At 37.3% G+C, this 17,326-nt stretch overlaps 1 protein-coding gene across 1 annotated transcript in view; it reads left to right on the top strand.

Moving 5' to 3' along the window:
• PPARG (peroxisome proliferator-activated receptor gamma) overlaps positions 1-7,365 on the top strand; it is a 27,030-nt gene extending 19,665 nt beyond the window's left edge. The window contains exon 6 of the mRNA XM_009321994.1: positions 6,914-7,365. Within this exon, the coding sequence (XP_009320269.1) occupies positions 6,914-7,161 (248 nt within the window). The 3' untranslated portion in view covers positions 7,162-7,365. The remainder of the gene's footprint in view (positions 1-6,913) is intronic.
• Positions 7,366-17,326: the final 9,961 nt, after the last annotated feature.

The following is a 17,326-nucleotide window of genomic DNA, read 5'->3' as shown; positions in this document are numbered from 1 at the left end:
GTGACATTAAAAGGGGGGGGGGGGGGAGAATGCATTTTTCAGGAAAATGATGGTCTCCTAATGTCTGAGAAAAACAAGCATTGTGTGTCTGCTCTGTTCAGATTTCCTAAGCTGCTCTGTTTGTATTAATGTTCATGCATTATGCTTTGAGCAAAGCATGAATCTGAAAGCTCAGGTATCGGACTACATGCATTCTAACACTTCATTTAAAAAGAGACTGAATTTTCAGCTTTTTTTGAAGACAGTCAGTATGTTCTATCTGATTCTGAAGTGATGTAGCTATTATATTTTGTGAATTAGCGACTGCTACCCAGATTTAGTTCCCTTAGAAACCTTTCCACCAAGAATCTGAGATATCAGATATACATTTCAGGTCAGATTGAAGGTCTTTTACTTTGGCCAATACTATCAAGTTAGTGATGTCTCACAAAGAAAATCTTACCCAACTGATTGGTGTGTATTTTGGCTTAGAATGGTACTGCAGATATCAATGGGAGGAATGTGCTGAATGTTCTGAATTCAGATCCTCCACAGAGCGATGCAGAGTATTTTGTTATTGAAGTATGTTTAAGCAATTAAACACAACAACCACATGCTATTGTTCTGAAAACAAACATTCTGTTGAGAGTGCATTGTTATGTATAGCTTCATTTAAAATCACGTACAATTACTTCTGGCATTGTGTTTCATTCAGTAAAAATGTGGTATCACAATATGGTTTATTAGACTAACTAAATCCACTTCAAACAAGTACAGTTCCCAGAAGACATTTTCTTGTGCAAACCTTTGAACACAATGATCCCTGAGGACTCTGAATTAATTCAGGAAAGGAAAATATGTTACTGGTATAGTTTTGGTTGGCTTTGATGGGGGAGGAGAAATTATACAAGCCTATTAGGGCACTACACAAAACATGCCAATATTTTGCATTTTTTAATATAATGAAATTTGACAGATGAGAAACAGGCCTCTCAAAATCCACTCCTAATTGAAAAAAGGGAACTTGCAATCTGCAAAGCTAGGTCTGCTATGTTTCAGTGATGTTTGGTTTACATTAGACGAAATAGGTATGATGTAACTAATCTTACATTTTAGATCTCAGGAGGACAATGATCCACAGCAAAAAAATTGACTACGCTGAACCAGATTTATCAACAAGTCTTCTTTTTTAAGAATAACTTGTAAACAGAGATCCATAAAGAACTACTTGAATTTTAATAGTTAGTTCTTAAATAACTCTGAAGCAAATCCATATCAATATATAAATCCATATAAATATAAATCAGTCCTTTCTAGAAAAATCCTTTAATTTCTTTATAGCAAAGATCTCTCACTATCTTTATTCAGAACTTTTTTTTTCCCAAAAAGCATGATAGTTATTTGTAAAAACTGAGTTTATATTTTGAAAACAATTAAGCTTTGCTGCCAACTGGAGAGTGGCTTTTATCATGGAATTTACAGCCAAATATTATATATATTGAACTGTATGCATTCTGTGGGACTGTAATATCTTACATGGTATGGAACTGAAATCCTATTTCTCAGATGTCTCAGATGCTCTTGTTTCTGTAAAAGCACTGTTCTTACAGAATTTAATTTCTGTAAGAACTGTATGAATATCGAACCAGGATGATTTCATTGAAAATAGGATTTCAAAACCAGCTCATATTACCTCAAGGACTTTACTAGCTGCAGGAATACTGTAACGTTTAAGTCACTTCAAGAAATCCTGCGTACAGATATCTTAAAAGAAAACCAGTTTGTGAAACAAAAAAAGATCCCAGCCAAACGCTCTAATTCTAAGCGAATCTGTCATTGCCTAGCAAAATTATGTTAGTTCCACTGGCTCCACGGGTGCTCTCTCTTATGCAGCTCTAAAAAGAAGAAGAAAGAAGTGGAAAGAGAAAGATAATTCCAGCTGGAACATTACACGTAGAAAGCTTTTCATTGTGAAGTGAGTGTTTGGAATTTGCCACAAATCCTATAAAACAGTTCAGCCTTTTGATATCAAAACAGTTGCTTTTGCGTTATATGCAAAAAGGCAAAATGCCTATACAGCAGTAATAAGAAGCTGACAGATTAACTATAATAGCAACAAAAGGAAAGTACTCCCACTTCCACAGTCAATCATTTTATTGTTTCTGAGCTGCTCAGTGCAGCCTCGCTCTGTCTCAATGATTCCAAATGTTACTCTGAACTGAAGAGTTGTTCTTAATGTTGCTATATTGCACTTTAAAATAATACTGTAAATGGCAAACAAATTCTAGTGTTCTGAATTTAATGCTGATGAGACAGAGAGACTGTGTGTGTGAGCAGTAGGATAGTACCTTGTTTTTACAGAAGAAACGCTTTATGCCATTAACAGCAGTGCCAAACTCTCATTACAACATTCTTTTACTTATGGTAACTTTGAAAAATATGCTTCGGTACAATGAGATTTGGAAAACTTTTTTCAAGGAGATATTCTTCCTCCCTGTTGTATTCCTCTGTGCCACTGAGGCATATGCTCAGCCAGTAGCGAGTGCCATGGTATACATGTTAAAGAACTTGAAACATCTTTAAAAATATTATATATACCTGAGCTGAAAATGAAGTCTATCATAAGAAGAAGGTTTAAGGATAACAAGTTGGATGTCTGTTTGGGCAAGAAAGATAACAGTCCAAGCTTTATTGGGATAATCCACATTTGTAAACAGAGCAAACTCACTCAAGCAGGTTGTTGTCAAATAAAGAAAAAGCTCAAAAGGTAATTTTGTAGCATGTTTACATATCATGGATGGACTTGAACTTTTGTCTATTATCTTCTGCAGTGTTTAGGATATAGTGGTGTTTGGGAATTGTAGTAGGGTATACCTGTAAAGATCCAGGCTCTATTAGTCAACATGCAGCCAAACTAGTATTTGAATTCAGAAATGTTGCTACATTCACTTTTTCTGTTTTCTGAGTGTGTTCTTTATAGTAAATTTTGAGCTGTGAATCACTGCTGCTTGTTTAAACACTATATTCAGTAATTTTGCTACACTCTGACATCAGCAAAATTTGAAGTTTTATCACTGAATAGTACTAAGAAATAGTTCATATTTGACTGCTACAGAAATCCTGCTCTAGCAAACCTGTTAGAACAAAGAAATGCTTCCTAACCAGACCAAGAACTGTGGATAATCACTGTGGGCTTTGAACCAAAATCCTGGTGACTGCAACACATGTGACAGTCTCAGAAGAAAAACCTCAAACTGCTGAGTCATATCTGCCTCAGCAAAAGAAATAGCACAGTTGTTCAATCAGCCATATCTTCGCCTGTTTTATCACATGAAGATTTTAGGATGTGTATTTAAAAGCAAAATGCACTTAATGAAAGATATTAAAATATAAAGGTATGAGTGAAGGCATGCAGATGGTAATTTCGTATGTGAGGAACACAAAAAAATTGTAATTATTGTTAGGAACTTGAAAGAAGCATCCAAAACTGTAAGTAAATAAACAAGCAAAATATTTCTCCCTGAGATAGTATAGAACATCAAGTTACACAAAGTCATACTGTTGACACTCAAAACTAAGGAGCTATTTGCTTTTCCCAGTCACTGTGAACATTTTCTTGCTTAGAACAGCTTTCTGCAGAATTTTCAAACCAAATGAAACAGCCGTATGACAATGAATGAAAACCTAAACAAAAACTGAATAAAGAAAAGTAATCATAAAAAGAGAAATGTGGTACTCTCTTGGCAGGGTCTGCATGGATAAAAGGCAGGTCACAACTAGCACGTAACAAAAAAATCTAAACTTCAGGAAACAGTCTTCTGTATCAGAGAGGTTTAAAAGTGGTGGCCAATTCACTTTTAGTTATCTCTCACCTTAATCATTTCAGCTCTCTTTCCTTCGGCCTTCTGTAACCTAATTTCATTGTATCATAAGAATGTCCTGCTAGAACTCATTTGTTTTTGTCTTTCACTTCCCTCATCAGTTCCCTTTGCAGTTTTCTCTGTGAGCTTTCAAACAGCATTCTGTCTTAGCCTCTTCAAAGCCCTCCACCACGGTATTACATCTAGTTTACTCCCATTTCTGTTTCTTCCTATTCTCTATCTAAATTTTTCTCAAGGCTAACTGTTAATCATTTCCTTTGTATTTTTTTCTACAAGCCACATCCATCTGGAGCTCCTTACTGCGCAAAATACACCTTTTGCTACAGTAACCCAATGAGTCTGGAGCATATTTATTTAAGAGCATCTTAACAACTTGAAATATCCCATAATACCTGTATGTTAAAGCTTTTGCGTCCTATTTCCTTTTTTTCTGATTTAGATATGTATCTTGGAACAGAAACAGCATTTTCCTCTGTAAGAAATTTTTACTGAGAAAGCATAGCAAACTGTCAACACCCAAAAAATAATGTCCATATCCTGAAGTTCTCATTCATGAAAAATCTCTTTTGCCTTCAATGGGAATTTTCCTTCCTCTTGAATTGGCTTATTTAAAAATAACATCTGATGATCTCCTAGGCGTTTGTCACAGTCATCTTTTCTGACTCTAGTTCCACTGGGTCATTATAAAACCATTAGGCTGGGTTTTTCAAAGGAGCTGAAGGATTTTAGGCGCTTAAGTCTCACTGAACTTCAACTGACCTCGGGCACCCGAATTTGGGGGGCTCCTTGGTAAGTTCCAGTCTCAGTCCTGATCTCCTGGGTTTGCCTTCTGGGCTCTAAAGTTGCGCTGGGGAGCACAATGTTTGAATTGGGTTGCACTTCTGAAAAACTCACACCCTAAAAATTCCCACCATAAAAGAAGCAGGGGGCAAATGGAGATTAATCTCAGAGGAAATCAAGGCCACAGGCTTTGTGCTTTTTGATTTTTTGTATCACTGTACACTGAGTCATACCCAGCTAGTTCAGAGTTCATCTGCAACACAGAAGTAAAATTTAAAGCTATCGCAACCCAAAGCCAAAATTATTAACAGCTTTGAAGTACTGAAAGGTGGGAAGTTCCTGAAAGATATAAAGAAGGCGACTAGATTTCGCAGCACATGCAATGCATTTAGGTAATCTAAAAATAAATATCTAAAATTTATCAAAAATTCTCTAAGTATCTTTAAAAAATGACTTGATAATATTGCCAAAGGAAATTGATAAAAAGGAGCTGTTTGTTTGGAGACAATTTTCTGCTTGTGGATATTTACTTACAGACTTTCTGAACTATATTTTATGGTATTATCAGTTGAATGGTATAAATCAGTGATGTCTGCAAGACAAGCACAGCTTATTAGCATGAAATACCAAATGGAAGGAGTGGCCAAATGGGTCACTCAGTCCAGTCACCTACAACTGAAAGCAGTCACTTCATAAAATCACCGTCAAACAAATATCAAGCTCCATATTCAAACTTGCCGTTATTCCTATTTCTGAAAAACTATCCCCAAACCTCACCTCTTTGAGAGTTAACTGTCCTTTCCTAATCAGTGACCTACATGTATTCATGGCTTGTGTATACTCATTTGTTTTCATGCCAACTTTGCCTTTTAGTTTACACTGCAATTTTTTCTTCGTGAAGTAAAACCCCAATGTATTTATAAAGAGCTTTGTTTTCTCTCAGCCTCTTTTCCTAGTATACAACAAAGCCAAGCTGAGTTAGTAGAACTGGATGCACAGAAAGGTTACTAAGATCATAGGAAATAACAGCCTATTTTTTAAATTTTTAATATAGATCAACCTCTTGTCCTTTCTGAAATGGAAATAGTGCCTTAGGGAAGTAATTCAATGCTAGCTATAGACACTGCTCTTTATTGATCAACCTATGAAATTAATTTCATAGCTACACAGCAAATGTTATTTAAACTATTGACTGTTTATTCATGGAGTATGCCGATAATCAGGATGCGTTACCCAGTATAAAGTAGCTTAGCAGTAACAAATTACTGGTGGTCATTGTCATATGTGAGGATTTAATAATTTTAAGCAACTTTATTAACTTTCATGGCTGTAGAATCAAATAATCTATTACCTCAAGTTAGAAAACAAATGTTACAAATTATGTTAAATAATAATTGCAACCACTTAAGAAGGTACTTGGGGACAGACAGAAATAACAGAACAGCATTTATCATGAAAGATAATAATAGTTAAAAAAGAAAGATTTTGCTTCTTGCTGAAGAATAAGATATGCCAAAGATAATCCTGGACTCCCGCAGCTGTGGCAGTGCAAGTAGCTGACTTTGGTTGTAAACATCCATCCCAGATTCCTCCATATGGAGGAGAACTCTCTGTTGACATAAGCCCAGAAAAGGCATTTTCTGTACAAGCCACATCTATCAGTCCTCCACTGCCATAAGCATCTGTGGCTAAGCTGATGAGCTGATGCTAAAAGCTATCATGAGACTTCTTAATAGCAACTGGAACTTGGGTGTGGAGAAGAACTGAACCTGTGATTTTTAAATCTCCCAGGTTAGTATGACTGCAGAAGTTGAATTTATGCCTTTTTTTTTTTTTTATTTTGATAGGTTAGCATCCACCTTAGCAGGAAACATTTTTAATGGTAGCAACTACATGCAAATCCACCTGAGTATATGTTGATTTTCCAAAAGTGAATTACCTGATCCAGACTGTTTATCGCCCAACTATATCTCACTCTTCCTTTCCATAAACACTCCCAGTTTACTGTGGAAAGTGCATTGTCATATTGTATAAACCTGTCTCTGTATCTGCACCACACAAATGCTTGAAATGTTTCTAATACTGGTTCCAAAACTTCTTGAGCAAATTCTAGTAAAATCTTACAAATAAATACATTAAGAAATTGTCCAACAGTTCTCAGGAAGTGCCGTATGTAAATGCTTAATATACTAAGAAATCTTTAAGAAGTTAATACATGAGATCAATGTTTCCATATTCTTCATAAACTTACAACTCCCAATTTTTTTTCCTAGATCGCCCAGGTTTGTTAAATGTGAAGCCCATTGAAGATATACAAGACAATCTGTTGCAAGCTTTGGAGCTCCAGCTAAAGCTGAATCATCCAGAATCATCACAGCTGTTTGCAAAGTTGCTTCAGAAAATGACGGACCTCAGACAGATTGTAACAGAACATGTGCAGCTGTTGCAAGTAATAAAGAAAACGGAGACAGATATGAGTCTTCATCCACTCCTACAAGAAATCTATAAAGACTTATATTAATGACCATAGTAGTTCTAATCCGCTGACATAATGTATGTTCTTCAGATTGCACTATTTCTTTGAGGGAAGACTTTGCATACCTAAGAAATTACTGTGAAACAGCATTTAAAAAGAGAGAGCTTAGTATAGTAGATCTATTTTATGCATATTGTTTATAAAGACACATTTACAATTTACTTTTAATATTAAAAATATCTATATCATTAAATTGTTGGCAGTATTTTCAGAATTAATTTTTTAAACTATCTTATTTCTTAAAATTGCTTGTGCAGTATGATTGATGCTTCACTGAAGTTGGTTGAACATGCAGTTAAATTTTCAACTTAAAAATCTTTCTCCTTAAACATTTCTAGGGAAACATTTTAAGTATTATGTTTGATTTTGTGCTCCCAAGGCAGCAGCAAAATAACAATAAAATTGAATCACAGATTAGTGTAACTTCCTATGAGAGCTTAAAAGGCAAAAGTTAGAAATGTCAGGTCTGACAATATTTGTGCCTACCAGAATATAATTTTACACTGATAGAGCTCTGTAAAGAGGTCTTAGTGTAAGTAAGAATTAGGCCCATCATTTGTGGGCAAACCCAAAAACTAGATGCCGTTTCAAGGATTAATTAGGGAATATGTACTGCTCATCACTCTGAGGAAGCGGAGTCTTTTCAATTACTCTGCTCATGCAAGTCCGAGGCAGGTGGAGCAGCAGCCTGCGTGGAGCCGCCATGCAGCTGCCCCCCCCATGGCCTCCAAGGCACGTGCCACAGCAGCCCAGTGCTAATGCAGCTTTCAGTCACTCTGTTGAGTCTGTAGTCGTAATAGGTTTGTGCAAACCACTTGGCCTGAGACCTTCCCAATTTATTTGATGAACTATCATTGAACAACATATTCAGTCAAAAAGGTCATGGAAAATTGGAGTAGTGTGATGACTCCTAAACAAAAGCAAGGTTTGAATTCATTCTATAAAACATAAACCTGTAATGGAAACCCTACTGTGTTAGTTTGGCTTGAGCTATCGTTGTTTATCACTGGGAACAAGAATGCTTTGAGATGTTCACTGCTGTTAAGATTGTTAATTTTCTTATATACGTTGCCCTATAATGTCACCTAAGATTTCCACTGGGAGCAAAGCATAGGAGACTGAATAAATTTAACAGAAGGTAAATTTACTTACACTAGCTTCATTTGGTATTCTCAGTACTGCTGTGAGATTCCCTTAGATCCACATTTAGCCTGTCCACATTTACTGTTTGTGAATGTGACCCCTGACGAAGTCAAGCAGGTGTGATCCACACTGGTGGGCCCGAAGAGGGAATGTTGGAAAAAAAAGCCACTAATTGTAACATATATATTGAAGTAAGGGGCGGTCCTCGATTGAATATCCTTAGTTTCCTCACCATGTCCACATTTTATTTATGTAGCAAAAAGTGTGCCTTAAACTTAGTGAGACAAGTTCAGTGGTGATATATAAGTGGACCAAGAGGTAATGTAAGTGTTTATGTGAGTAGACTGGATTTTCAGGGAGTATAAATTGGCCTTACTCCCAATGTAGACCTTGAAAATCTAAGTTGGTGCAAATTATGCAATAAAGAGGCTGACAGAGGCAAATACTGAAATAAATCCTTAAGCTCATGCCTTCTACACCTGAAAATGTTTCCTACTACTTATTTCAGATAACCTCTGGGCCTATGGTCAGTAGTAAGCATTATGCCCACCAGGAAGTTTGGAGAATTGGATCATTCAGCCTCGAGGTTTAAAACCCACAGATGAAATTGCACTGAGATGAAGTCAGTATGAGGCTAAAGTGAACAGCTTTGATCTTCACTAAGTTCGCAATGAGATCATTTCAGGTAACTTAGAAATGATTGCCCTAAAGCAAATGGAATATTGCATGTTAATGCTCAAGATTGCATGTTTCCTGCACATTTCAAGATAGGCACATTGTGCTAGCTGAGCATCGGATTCTGAGAGGAATTACACGCACACTAATTTGTGGGTGTTACGACTCAAAAGAAAATATTCTCTCTCTCCTTGTTTTAAGTTGTTTTCCACTGGACGCTAGCCATTTGAAATTTTGCCATCTATCACTTAGTGGGAGAACCTCTATTTAATTGCAGAGTTCATCCCCTCCTGTAGGAGGACATATCAAAGATTAACTGGCACTGAGACGGACCACAGCTCCAACACTGAATTCCTATAATAGTAACACACAGCAAAAACTGTTAATCTGAGCCTGCCTTTCTTATACAATCCAATTTTACATTGGCTTCGCTAGAAATGAGAGTTCAAAATTAGTTTTAAATAAAGAAGACTTCTAGGGCATGTACTTATGTAAGTAATACTAAAAATTATTTGAAAAGGACAGTGGCAGAGATGCACTGACAATGAAATTAAGTTCATGACTTTGTTACAGGAAAAACCTCTGTGTAACCAAGAAGCACATTAACTCAGAGCTTAGTTCTATTTTATTGCAAGTGGTAATATTTTTGAAAGTAGCGGTTTAGCAGTGACGGTGTTTAAGCCATTCAGTCCAATACGGACGTATACAATCCATATATTTTGAGAGTGGTCGTGTAATGGTAGTCATAATGGTCTAAGGATAAAAGAGAAGACAGTTCTGCAGGAACAGGTGTTATCCTTTATTAGGATGAAGGGACTGAATGCCCAAATCCTATACTTTTCTTTCAACTGTATAAGCTGCTCTAATAAAATATATTGTTCTCCCTACATCCTGTCTTCTCTTACATTTTGACAGTTGTTCACCATGTTTTCCTCAAGCCATGGAAAATGTTAATTTTTATGTGAATTACTAATCACAGAAATGTTCTGATTCTAAATGGTTACGTCATGGTTAGGAAGTTTTGCCTAAAATACTTTTCTACAAGAATAGGTCTTAAGGGAAAAATGTTCATTTAATGGACAATTGCTATGTACTAATTTAGAACAAATGACTGTTATGAGGATATGAAAACATTTTCTCAAAAAATAGCATTTTCTCTTGTGAATTATATTCAGAATTTTGATCTAATTGTAAATATGTTCTGTTTCTATGGGACTTTATTTATTAAAAACAAAAAAACTTGCTAATGGGAGTTTATAAGTAGGTTGTAATATTTTCAGACTCTCTAGAGTTTTGGTTAGAATGGGCTATGCCATAAATGAACAATTTGTTTTTTTGATCTTCAGTGCTACTAAAAACATTTAACAACTCAAAAATAGAAAGAGTCAGCTGGTATATGCCTTCCTTTGAAGAACTTCATTTTGCTTGTGTTTTACTGTCCTTCCTTAGTCATCCGTTCGCTACATCATAACATCTTCAGAAATGGTGTGCTGAGCGGGATACTGGTACATTCCCACAGGTTTTAAAACTTCTGAGCTGTTACTCTCTTGCATTTTACACTGATCTGCTTTTTCAGTAGAAAAACACTGGAGGTAAATCATGTCCAGAGAAAGTCATTTGGTATACCTGCACATATCCAGCACCTATCTGCCTATTTCCCTCACCGTGTCAATGTCCTGGTTTCGGCAGGACTCTCAAATCTATATGTTTGAGTCAAGCATCAACTAGTCGTCAAAACACTTCCTATAGAAGCTCAAAGGTCTCTATTTAACAGGAAAAATTACCTTCTTCAGACAAAGTTCATTGGTGACCATTTCTATAGTAAATATTGCTGTGAGTGGCCTAAAATGAAAATTTAGATGTGAGAAAAATATTTCCAGCATCACCATTATTACAGCAAAGGCAGCTGAGACCATTTTAATCACTGTTTCCATAACAGCAATGAAAAACTGTTTATCCTACTAATGCAGGTAACTAACTGCCTTTCAGGACTGCATGAAAGGAAGCCGCTGAGTTGTGTGTTCCTAACATAATCTTTTCCTCACATAGACAGCCCTTCAGTAGTCTAAAATACTGAAGCCTAGAAAATGGACTTCCTGATAATTGTTGTCATGATTCGTGTTACAAAGCTTTAGAAGGGCACAGGCCTGCCCTGCCCTGCCCTGCCCTGCCCTGCCCTGCCCTTTTACTTTAGCACACACACTCTGGGTTTCAATTCACCACTGGTACAGTTAAGCCCTGGGGGATCGGGATTTAATATTTGATTTGCAATTGTAAACTCTGTCTTGAAGTTGAGTACATTTTAATGGGACTTCTTCCTTTTAAATAACAGGTAATATCTCTCCCTTAAACGGACGTAACCTCAACTTTGTAAACATAAGCAATGCAAAGCTGCAGCTAGAGATTTATCGAAGGAGGAGAACAAAAATGAGGGAAAAAAAACCCAACAAACTAGTCTCATCAGGTAGTTGATCAGCAGCTCAATCATACACCTGTCAAATGCTTCAGGTTTTCATTCAAGCATTGGAAAAAACTGTGTGCCTCATCTTAAATCCCATTCCAACTGCCTTGCCTACGGTGGTTAAAAATCAGCTGCATAGGTGCGTCTCCAACTACATGAATACAGCAATATACTTTCACCAGCACTAACTAGCCCTGAAAATGTTGATAATTGTAGGAAAAAGAATTTCTGAATCTCTGATTTTTCATTTTGATATGCAGGGTATAGGTATGAAATTAGGGTGGCGAAGCAGCACATCTTAAATAGTGTTCACTGGATTTAAGAAAACAATCAATGACTGACCCAACAACAAAAGGAAGTAAGGAAAAGATTCCAAAACTTCAGGTGCAATATAATATTATTATATATGTGTATATAAGCAAGGACATACATAACATTCATTTATAGTATAGCTCCTAACCAGAAACCATTACTAGTAATCTGTGGGTGGAAGAACTCCAGACAGTAAAAAATAACTGCAACTTGTTACCTTTTTGCTCATACATTCTGAGAGTTGCCTCAAAATGTATACCACTCATTTTCCAGTACAAAAAGAATATTTAGGTATAAGTATTTTTGCTTCTGATCGACCTGCGTTGCCATCTGGCCCTCTATTTCATCAGTCCTCTTTTGCTACACCCCTACTTTCAAGACATAAATTCAGCTGGATTTCTCCTCGGTATGTGAGCTGTTGTTTGATATACATTGCCTCAAGTTTCAGTGTTGAGTTGGAGACGGGTATGAGCAACTGCAACTCAGGATATGGAAATAGTGTAGTTTTACTATGTCTGCTCGTTCATCAGACCCAGCAAATACATACTCTGTTTCAAGGACTATACAGAGTATCCCTGTTGATGGTACCCTAGTCTCTGGACCTTCGTGTTCTGTATAAAAGCTGCACACTTGCAAAGATACCAATTCTTCTTCCCAACATGCACAGTATGTAATCTTGGAAACGTATCCTAATCATACTTATTTGTATGCAAGGCACCTCAAATTCCTAAACGAGATTAGAGAGTCCTGCTACACTTAGCCTTATAGACACCAGCACTGTTCCAAGTAACTTACACACCAAGACGAGGCAGACAAAGGGAGGGAGCAGTAAATGAATTTTATGCTGTCCTGTTCAGGATCCACAGACAAGAAACAACGCTCAGCTTACTACCTGCCCGATTGCTTAGGCTGCCTCTTACAGGTTTTTACATTCATGCTTTGCGACAGCCAATTGCCTTATGAGAGCCTGTGTTTGCAAGAATGTTTAGTGTAACAAAGCTAGTAAAGAGCATCTATACGTCGGTATGCTCCCAAAATACGAATGGTGTTCAATTCAGAGTCTCTTTTATGACACAGGTTTTTATTGTTTGATGTATCAAATCCTGTGCTAAACTATTGCAAGAACACAGTCTCTACACTGCAGCTTATCTATATCATATAGCGGGAATTCTCTGGGCAAGCCTTACTCTGGGCAAGCCTTACTCAAGGCAGTAACTCTTAGATCTTCAGGGTTAAATTCTTCGAGACTTCTTTTAAATGTGAAATTCATTTACTTCAATAGATTTTTGCAAACGGCTAAAATCAGTTCTCAGCTCTCAAATGGGACAAGTTTCTAATTACGATTTTGCTAACTGAATATAACTTTCAGCTCTGCGTTAGAAAAGGGCATGCATGGTAAAGCAGAAAAAGAGCTTTAGCTGCAAATGAAAATAGCCCTTCTATTGAGACACATATTGTTTAAGGACTTTCTTTTTAATTATTAAGCTTCCTTATTGTGCTGGAAATGGGCAGCATTTTCATAACAGCATTGGCCAAGAGGAATATCCATTGCTCATTATATTATATGCTGTTACCCAACAAGGTTTTTTTAGTTCAGTGGAAACAACAAGGGAAAACTGTACTCTCTAGAGGCAGGGGAGGGAAGGAGAAATACGCAGCACCATTGGTTCTCACACTGGGAAGAGCTGGCAGTGCAGGAGAAGATCTTGTCCTGCTTGCTGCAATGATGATTAAAGCATTCTGTTGTGTCAGCATATCCTCAGTTTGTTAGTGCTAACTCTCAGCTGGCCATATCCTGCCAGATTTGCAAGCAAAGCCTGCCAAGCCATCTCAACAAAAATGTAGCTTTAAATATTATAAATGATGCTGCATTTTGCTGTGGAAATGTTTCCTGAAAAGGCTGTTCCAAAACATCCTTTATTGTTGGGGGAGGGGAGCAAAAGGGGCCTGGGAGAGGGAGGAGGGAGGGAAAAGAGCTACTTTTAATAGACTTTTTTTTTCTTTTGAGGCCAGAGATTCATTTCACATCATTCTGTAAGACCAAATGGATATTTTTTTCCCAGTGACTATAAAACATTACAGTAATAATTTTGTATGTAAGTTTTGGCAACTAAGCTTGGGGTGGGAGGAAGGACAGAGGGCATCTTATTTTATAAAGGATTGCAGTGAGGGATTTTGCAATTGATCAGTTAGTAAAATCTTTTTGGTGGACATCTGCTTGCTGGCAAAGGAGATCTCTCTTCTTCCTGTTATATTAAATAAAAAATCACAGCAGAGCAAAGGAGGTGGCTCTCGTAGCAAGGGCAAGGTTTGGGTTCTAGACCAAAAAAAAGGATTTGGGTCTCTATTTGATAACGGGATACTATCACGAACTGTTCAATGAAATCTCTCCAAATCAGCTGTTCTTGTGAAACTTTGGTTGCTAGGTTTCCTTCTTTTTATGTATATGACCCAGAACCAAAACCGTGGGGCCTAATTTACGTGTAGCATTCCAAACATTTGTGCAGACACACACAGAAATTCAAAGCTGTTCAAATTCAAAATTCCAATTGTGGCCTATTTGTATGGGGAGATCCTTTTAGAAAGAACATTGTCTCACAAAATTCCTTCACAGTTCAGCCTCAAAACAGAACAAATCGAAAGGAAAGGAATTCTTAGAGTCATGAAATCAGAAGTGGATTCTGATGTGCCCAATCCAATAGTCCACCCTAACGTGCAAAGAATAGTTTCGCTGCAGTGTGTCTGAATCTGGGTTATACTTGCTATATCTCAGCTGAACTTTAATCAAATGATCTAGTAGCTATTTAGCTGAACATTTCTACACATCTTTTATACTTCTTTTTTCTTTAGTTTTCACATTTTTCTGCATTTTAGAAGAGCGGGTTTTTGCCAGATTAATTCTAGACTGCTAGGCAATCAAACGTATAATAGCTGTGCTCTTACAGGCAAGATACAATGTTATGCAGGCTCTTCTGCATCCAGACTCTGCATATACAGTTTGAGGTACAAACATGAGGTATTCGTAGTCTATGCATTTTTACAATAAATGTAAGCAAGTGTAATAAAGCCAGCTTCAAGGAAAATTGGGCTTTCAAGGTGCTTTGCCTTTGCAAGATCAATTTATGGAATAAAATTCCCTGAGTCTTATTATTAAGCTTGCACTTCAGTCCAGTGGAAAAAGATACTGCAAATGACTATCAGAAACAGTTGGTTTTTTTAATTATTAAAAATAAAATATATTAAATGCTTAGTAAATTAATATCTTTTTTATTTTGCAGCTGTTATTGAGAAATATTAAAATGTACAAAGATAATGGAAAATTAAGTCACTGGGAGCTCTTTACCTTCATTTCTGGGTGAACTCTACAAGAAGTGATCATTGCATTTACCGTTGTAATGCAAAGGTCCAGAGTCTGCTTGCAAGTGTAATTCAAATCTGGTATAATGTTGTTACAGGCAATGACATTATACCAAAATGAAATCATAGTGGATGAAATCATACTAAAAAATGGATTTTGAAAACACGACAGAGTTGCAAAGGTGGTATGTAGGAGTTATTTGGATAGTCTAAGTTCTGAAGAAGGTACTTTTGGCACCCAGCAATAAAAATTCCTGTACTCGTAAAGTAGGTATTTTCTGATATAAGCTATTTTTGGATCCCCATAAGCATAACCTTTAATTTGCTCTTTGTAGAAGATTGTGAGGTGCTTACCTGCAAAGTACAATACAAGTGCAGTGTATTTCTACCTTGTGCTACCATAATAAATTGTCATTACTGGAGATTATACAACTTAATACATATATTATGACGGAGGAAACAATGGGCTGTAAAATATCCACTTATGATGTTTATAGGTAATCTTGCATAGATGTTGGCTCTTCACTGCACTTCCGTTTGTACACAGTAAAGCTATATACGTTAACTAATACCAAGCCTGGAATGTAATTAACCAAGTTATATAGAGTTTGACTGAAAACATTCTGAATCCAAGGAAAAATCTCCAAATCTGGGTCAAGCCTACCATGTAGTAGCTGTTCACCTTTTGAGAAAAATCACATTTGTATTATATACGACATGACCTAAGTGCTCACGGTTTGGATTCTGGCAGCTCTCAGTCAGACAAGCTCTCAAGTTTAGTGAAATGGACACGGGCTGTTCTATGCCAGTTGGCTTCAATGCTGAAGTGTTGGGCACATTCAGTTCTCTAGTATAATCACATCTTCACTCTCATTTGGATGTTTCCTTATCTCACATCCCATTTTGCATTTCCATCCAGATCAGCTCTCCAGAGTATTGGAAAGGGTCTGCTAGCAAAGGAGAAGAGACAATACAAAAGAACTCCAGGTGTAACATTTTTTAAAATATTCCTGTCTCTACTCAGTTCTACTATGTTTCTGTTCACAAAAGTGCTTCTGCCAGTGCACAGTCCCAGTGAAGTCGCCTTCAAACCAGCACTACTCGTAGAATTGGCCTCCAGAGAATGAAATGTAATAATGAGTTTCAGGCCCTTGACCATTACCACTCACTCTTCAGTAATGTATAAAGAAATACTTGCTGTGCAAGCAGGACAGAGTAGGTTTGGAGAGCAAATCTCAACTCAAGTTGTGTCAGAATATCCATGTTGCTTTTTGGTATTGTGTGCAATGCCTCCCAGACTGCACCACAGCCCATTGGAGACAGTCAGATTGCTCACAAATATCAGAGTGAGGAGTTTGGGTACTCTCTGGGTACTGTTAGTACCCAAAGTGAACAGAATTTGATCCTAAATGGAAGACTGGGGATACCTGTCCCAAATATGCAGAAAAGGTGTTTGCAAAGAACAGTAAATGCCAAGTATTTTTAAAAAGAAATTAGACATTAAAAATAGTGAAAACGGATTGTCAGTGCCATTACCACTCACTTAGAAGCAATACATCCACACTCAATAAGCAGCACAGTGTGAATCTCTTGCCAGCACTCTGCCATCTCTGGGTTAGGCTGAAGCCTGGCTGATTTTCAGTGGCTGAGAAATTTCCTTCTGTAGCAGCAAGAATCCTCTAACTTCCATTTGCAGGAACATTAATATTCAGTTGTGGGCATTATTCAAACAAGAGGGAGAGAGGAGACTTTGTTGTACAAAGGAGTGTGTCTGACTGGTTTTCCTAGTTCATATCTTTCCATAAAGAAGTAGCTGCACAAGGAGCTGACTCTCAGTGCAAACTAGAGGACAGCTTGTGGCTGCTGCTGCACCCCAGATTCTTCCCATTGTCCCCAGTTCCTGTTCCCTGCATCCGGCCTGTGCCCTTGCTGGGTGTGAGTGTCTGTCTTGCTCAGAGTTATGATAGTTTGGTTAGCAGCCAAGGGGCTGAGGATACAAATTATAATAGCGTTTCCTTCCCCAGAAACCATTGTGCCAGGGGATGGGAGCAATGCAGACCCAGCTGTTCCTGCCTTCTGCAGCTATCCTGAGGTCAATGGCAACCTTAAGGCATCTCAGGAAGGAGCATCTTGCCAATTCCATAAGGTGGCAAACCTTCTCCCCAACAGCTCTGATTGTGAGAGAACTAAGTGAGAACTTAC

The sequence above is a fragment of the Pygoscelis adeliae genome, unplaced genomic scaffold (assembly GCF_000699105.1).
Source record: "Pygoscelis adeliae isolate BGI_AS28 unplaced genomic scaffold, ASM69910v1 Scaffold304, whole genome shotgun sequence".
NCBI classification, from domain to species: Eukaryota; Metazoa; Chordata; class Aves; order Sphenisciformes; family Spheniscidae; genus Pygoscelis; species Pygoscelis adeliae.
Note: the sequence above shows the minus strand (reverse complement) of the source record. Positions and strands in the feature narration are given on the sequence as shown.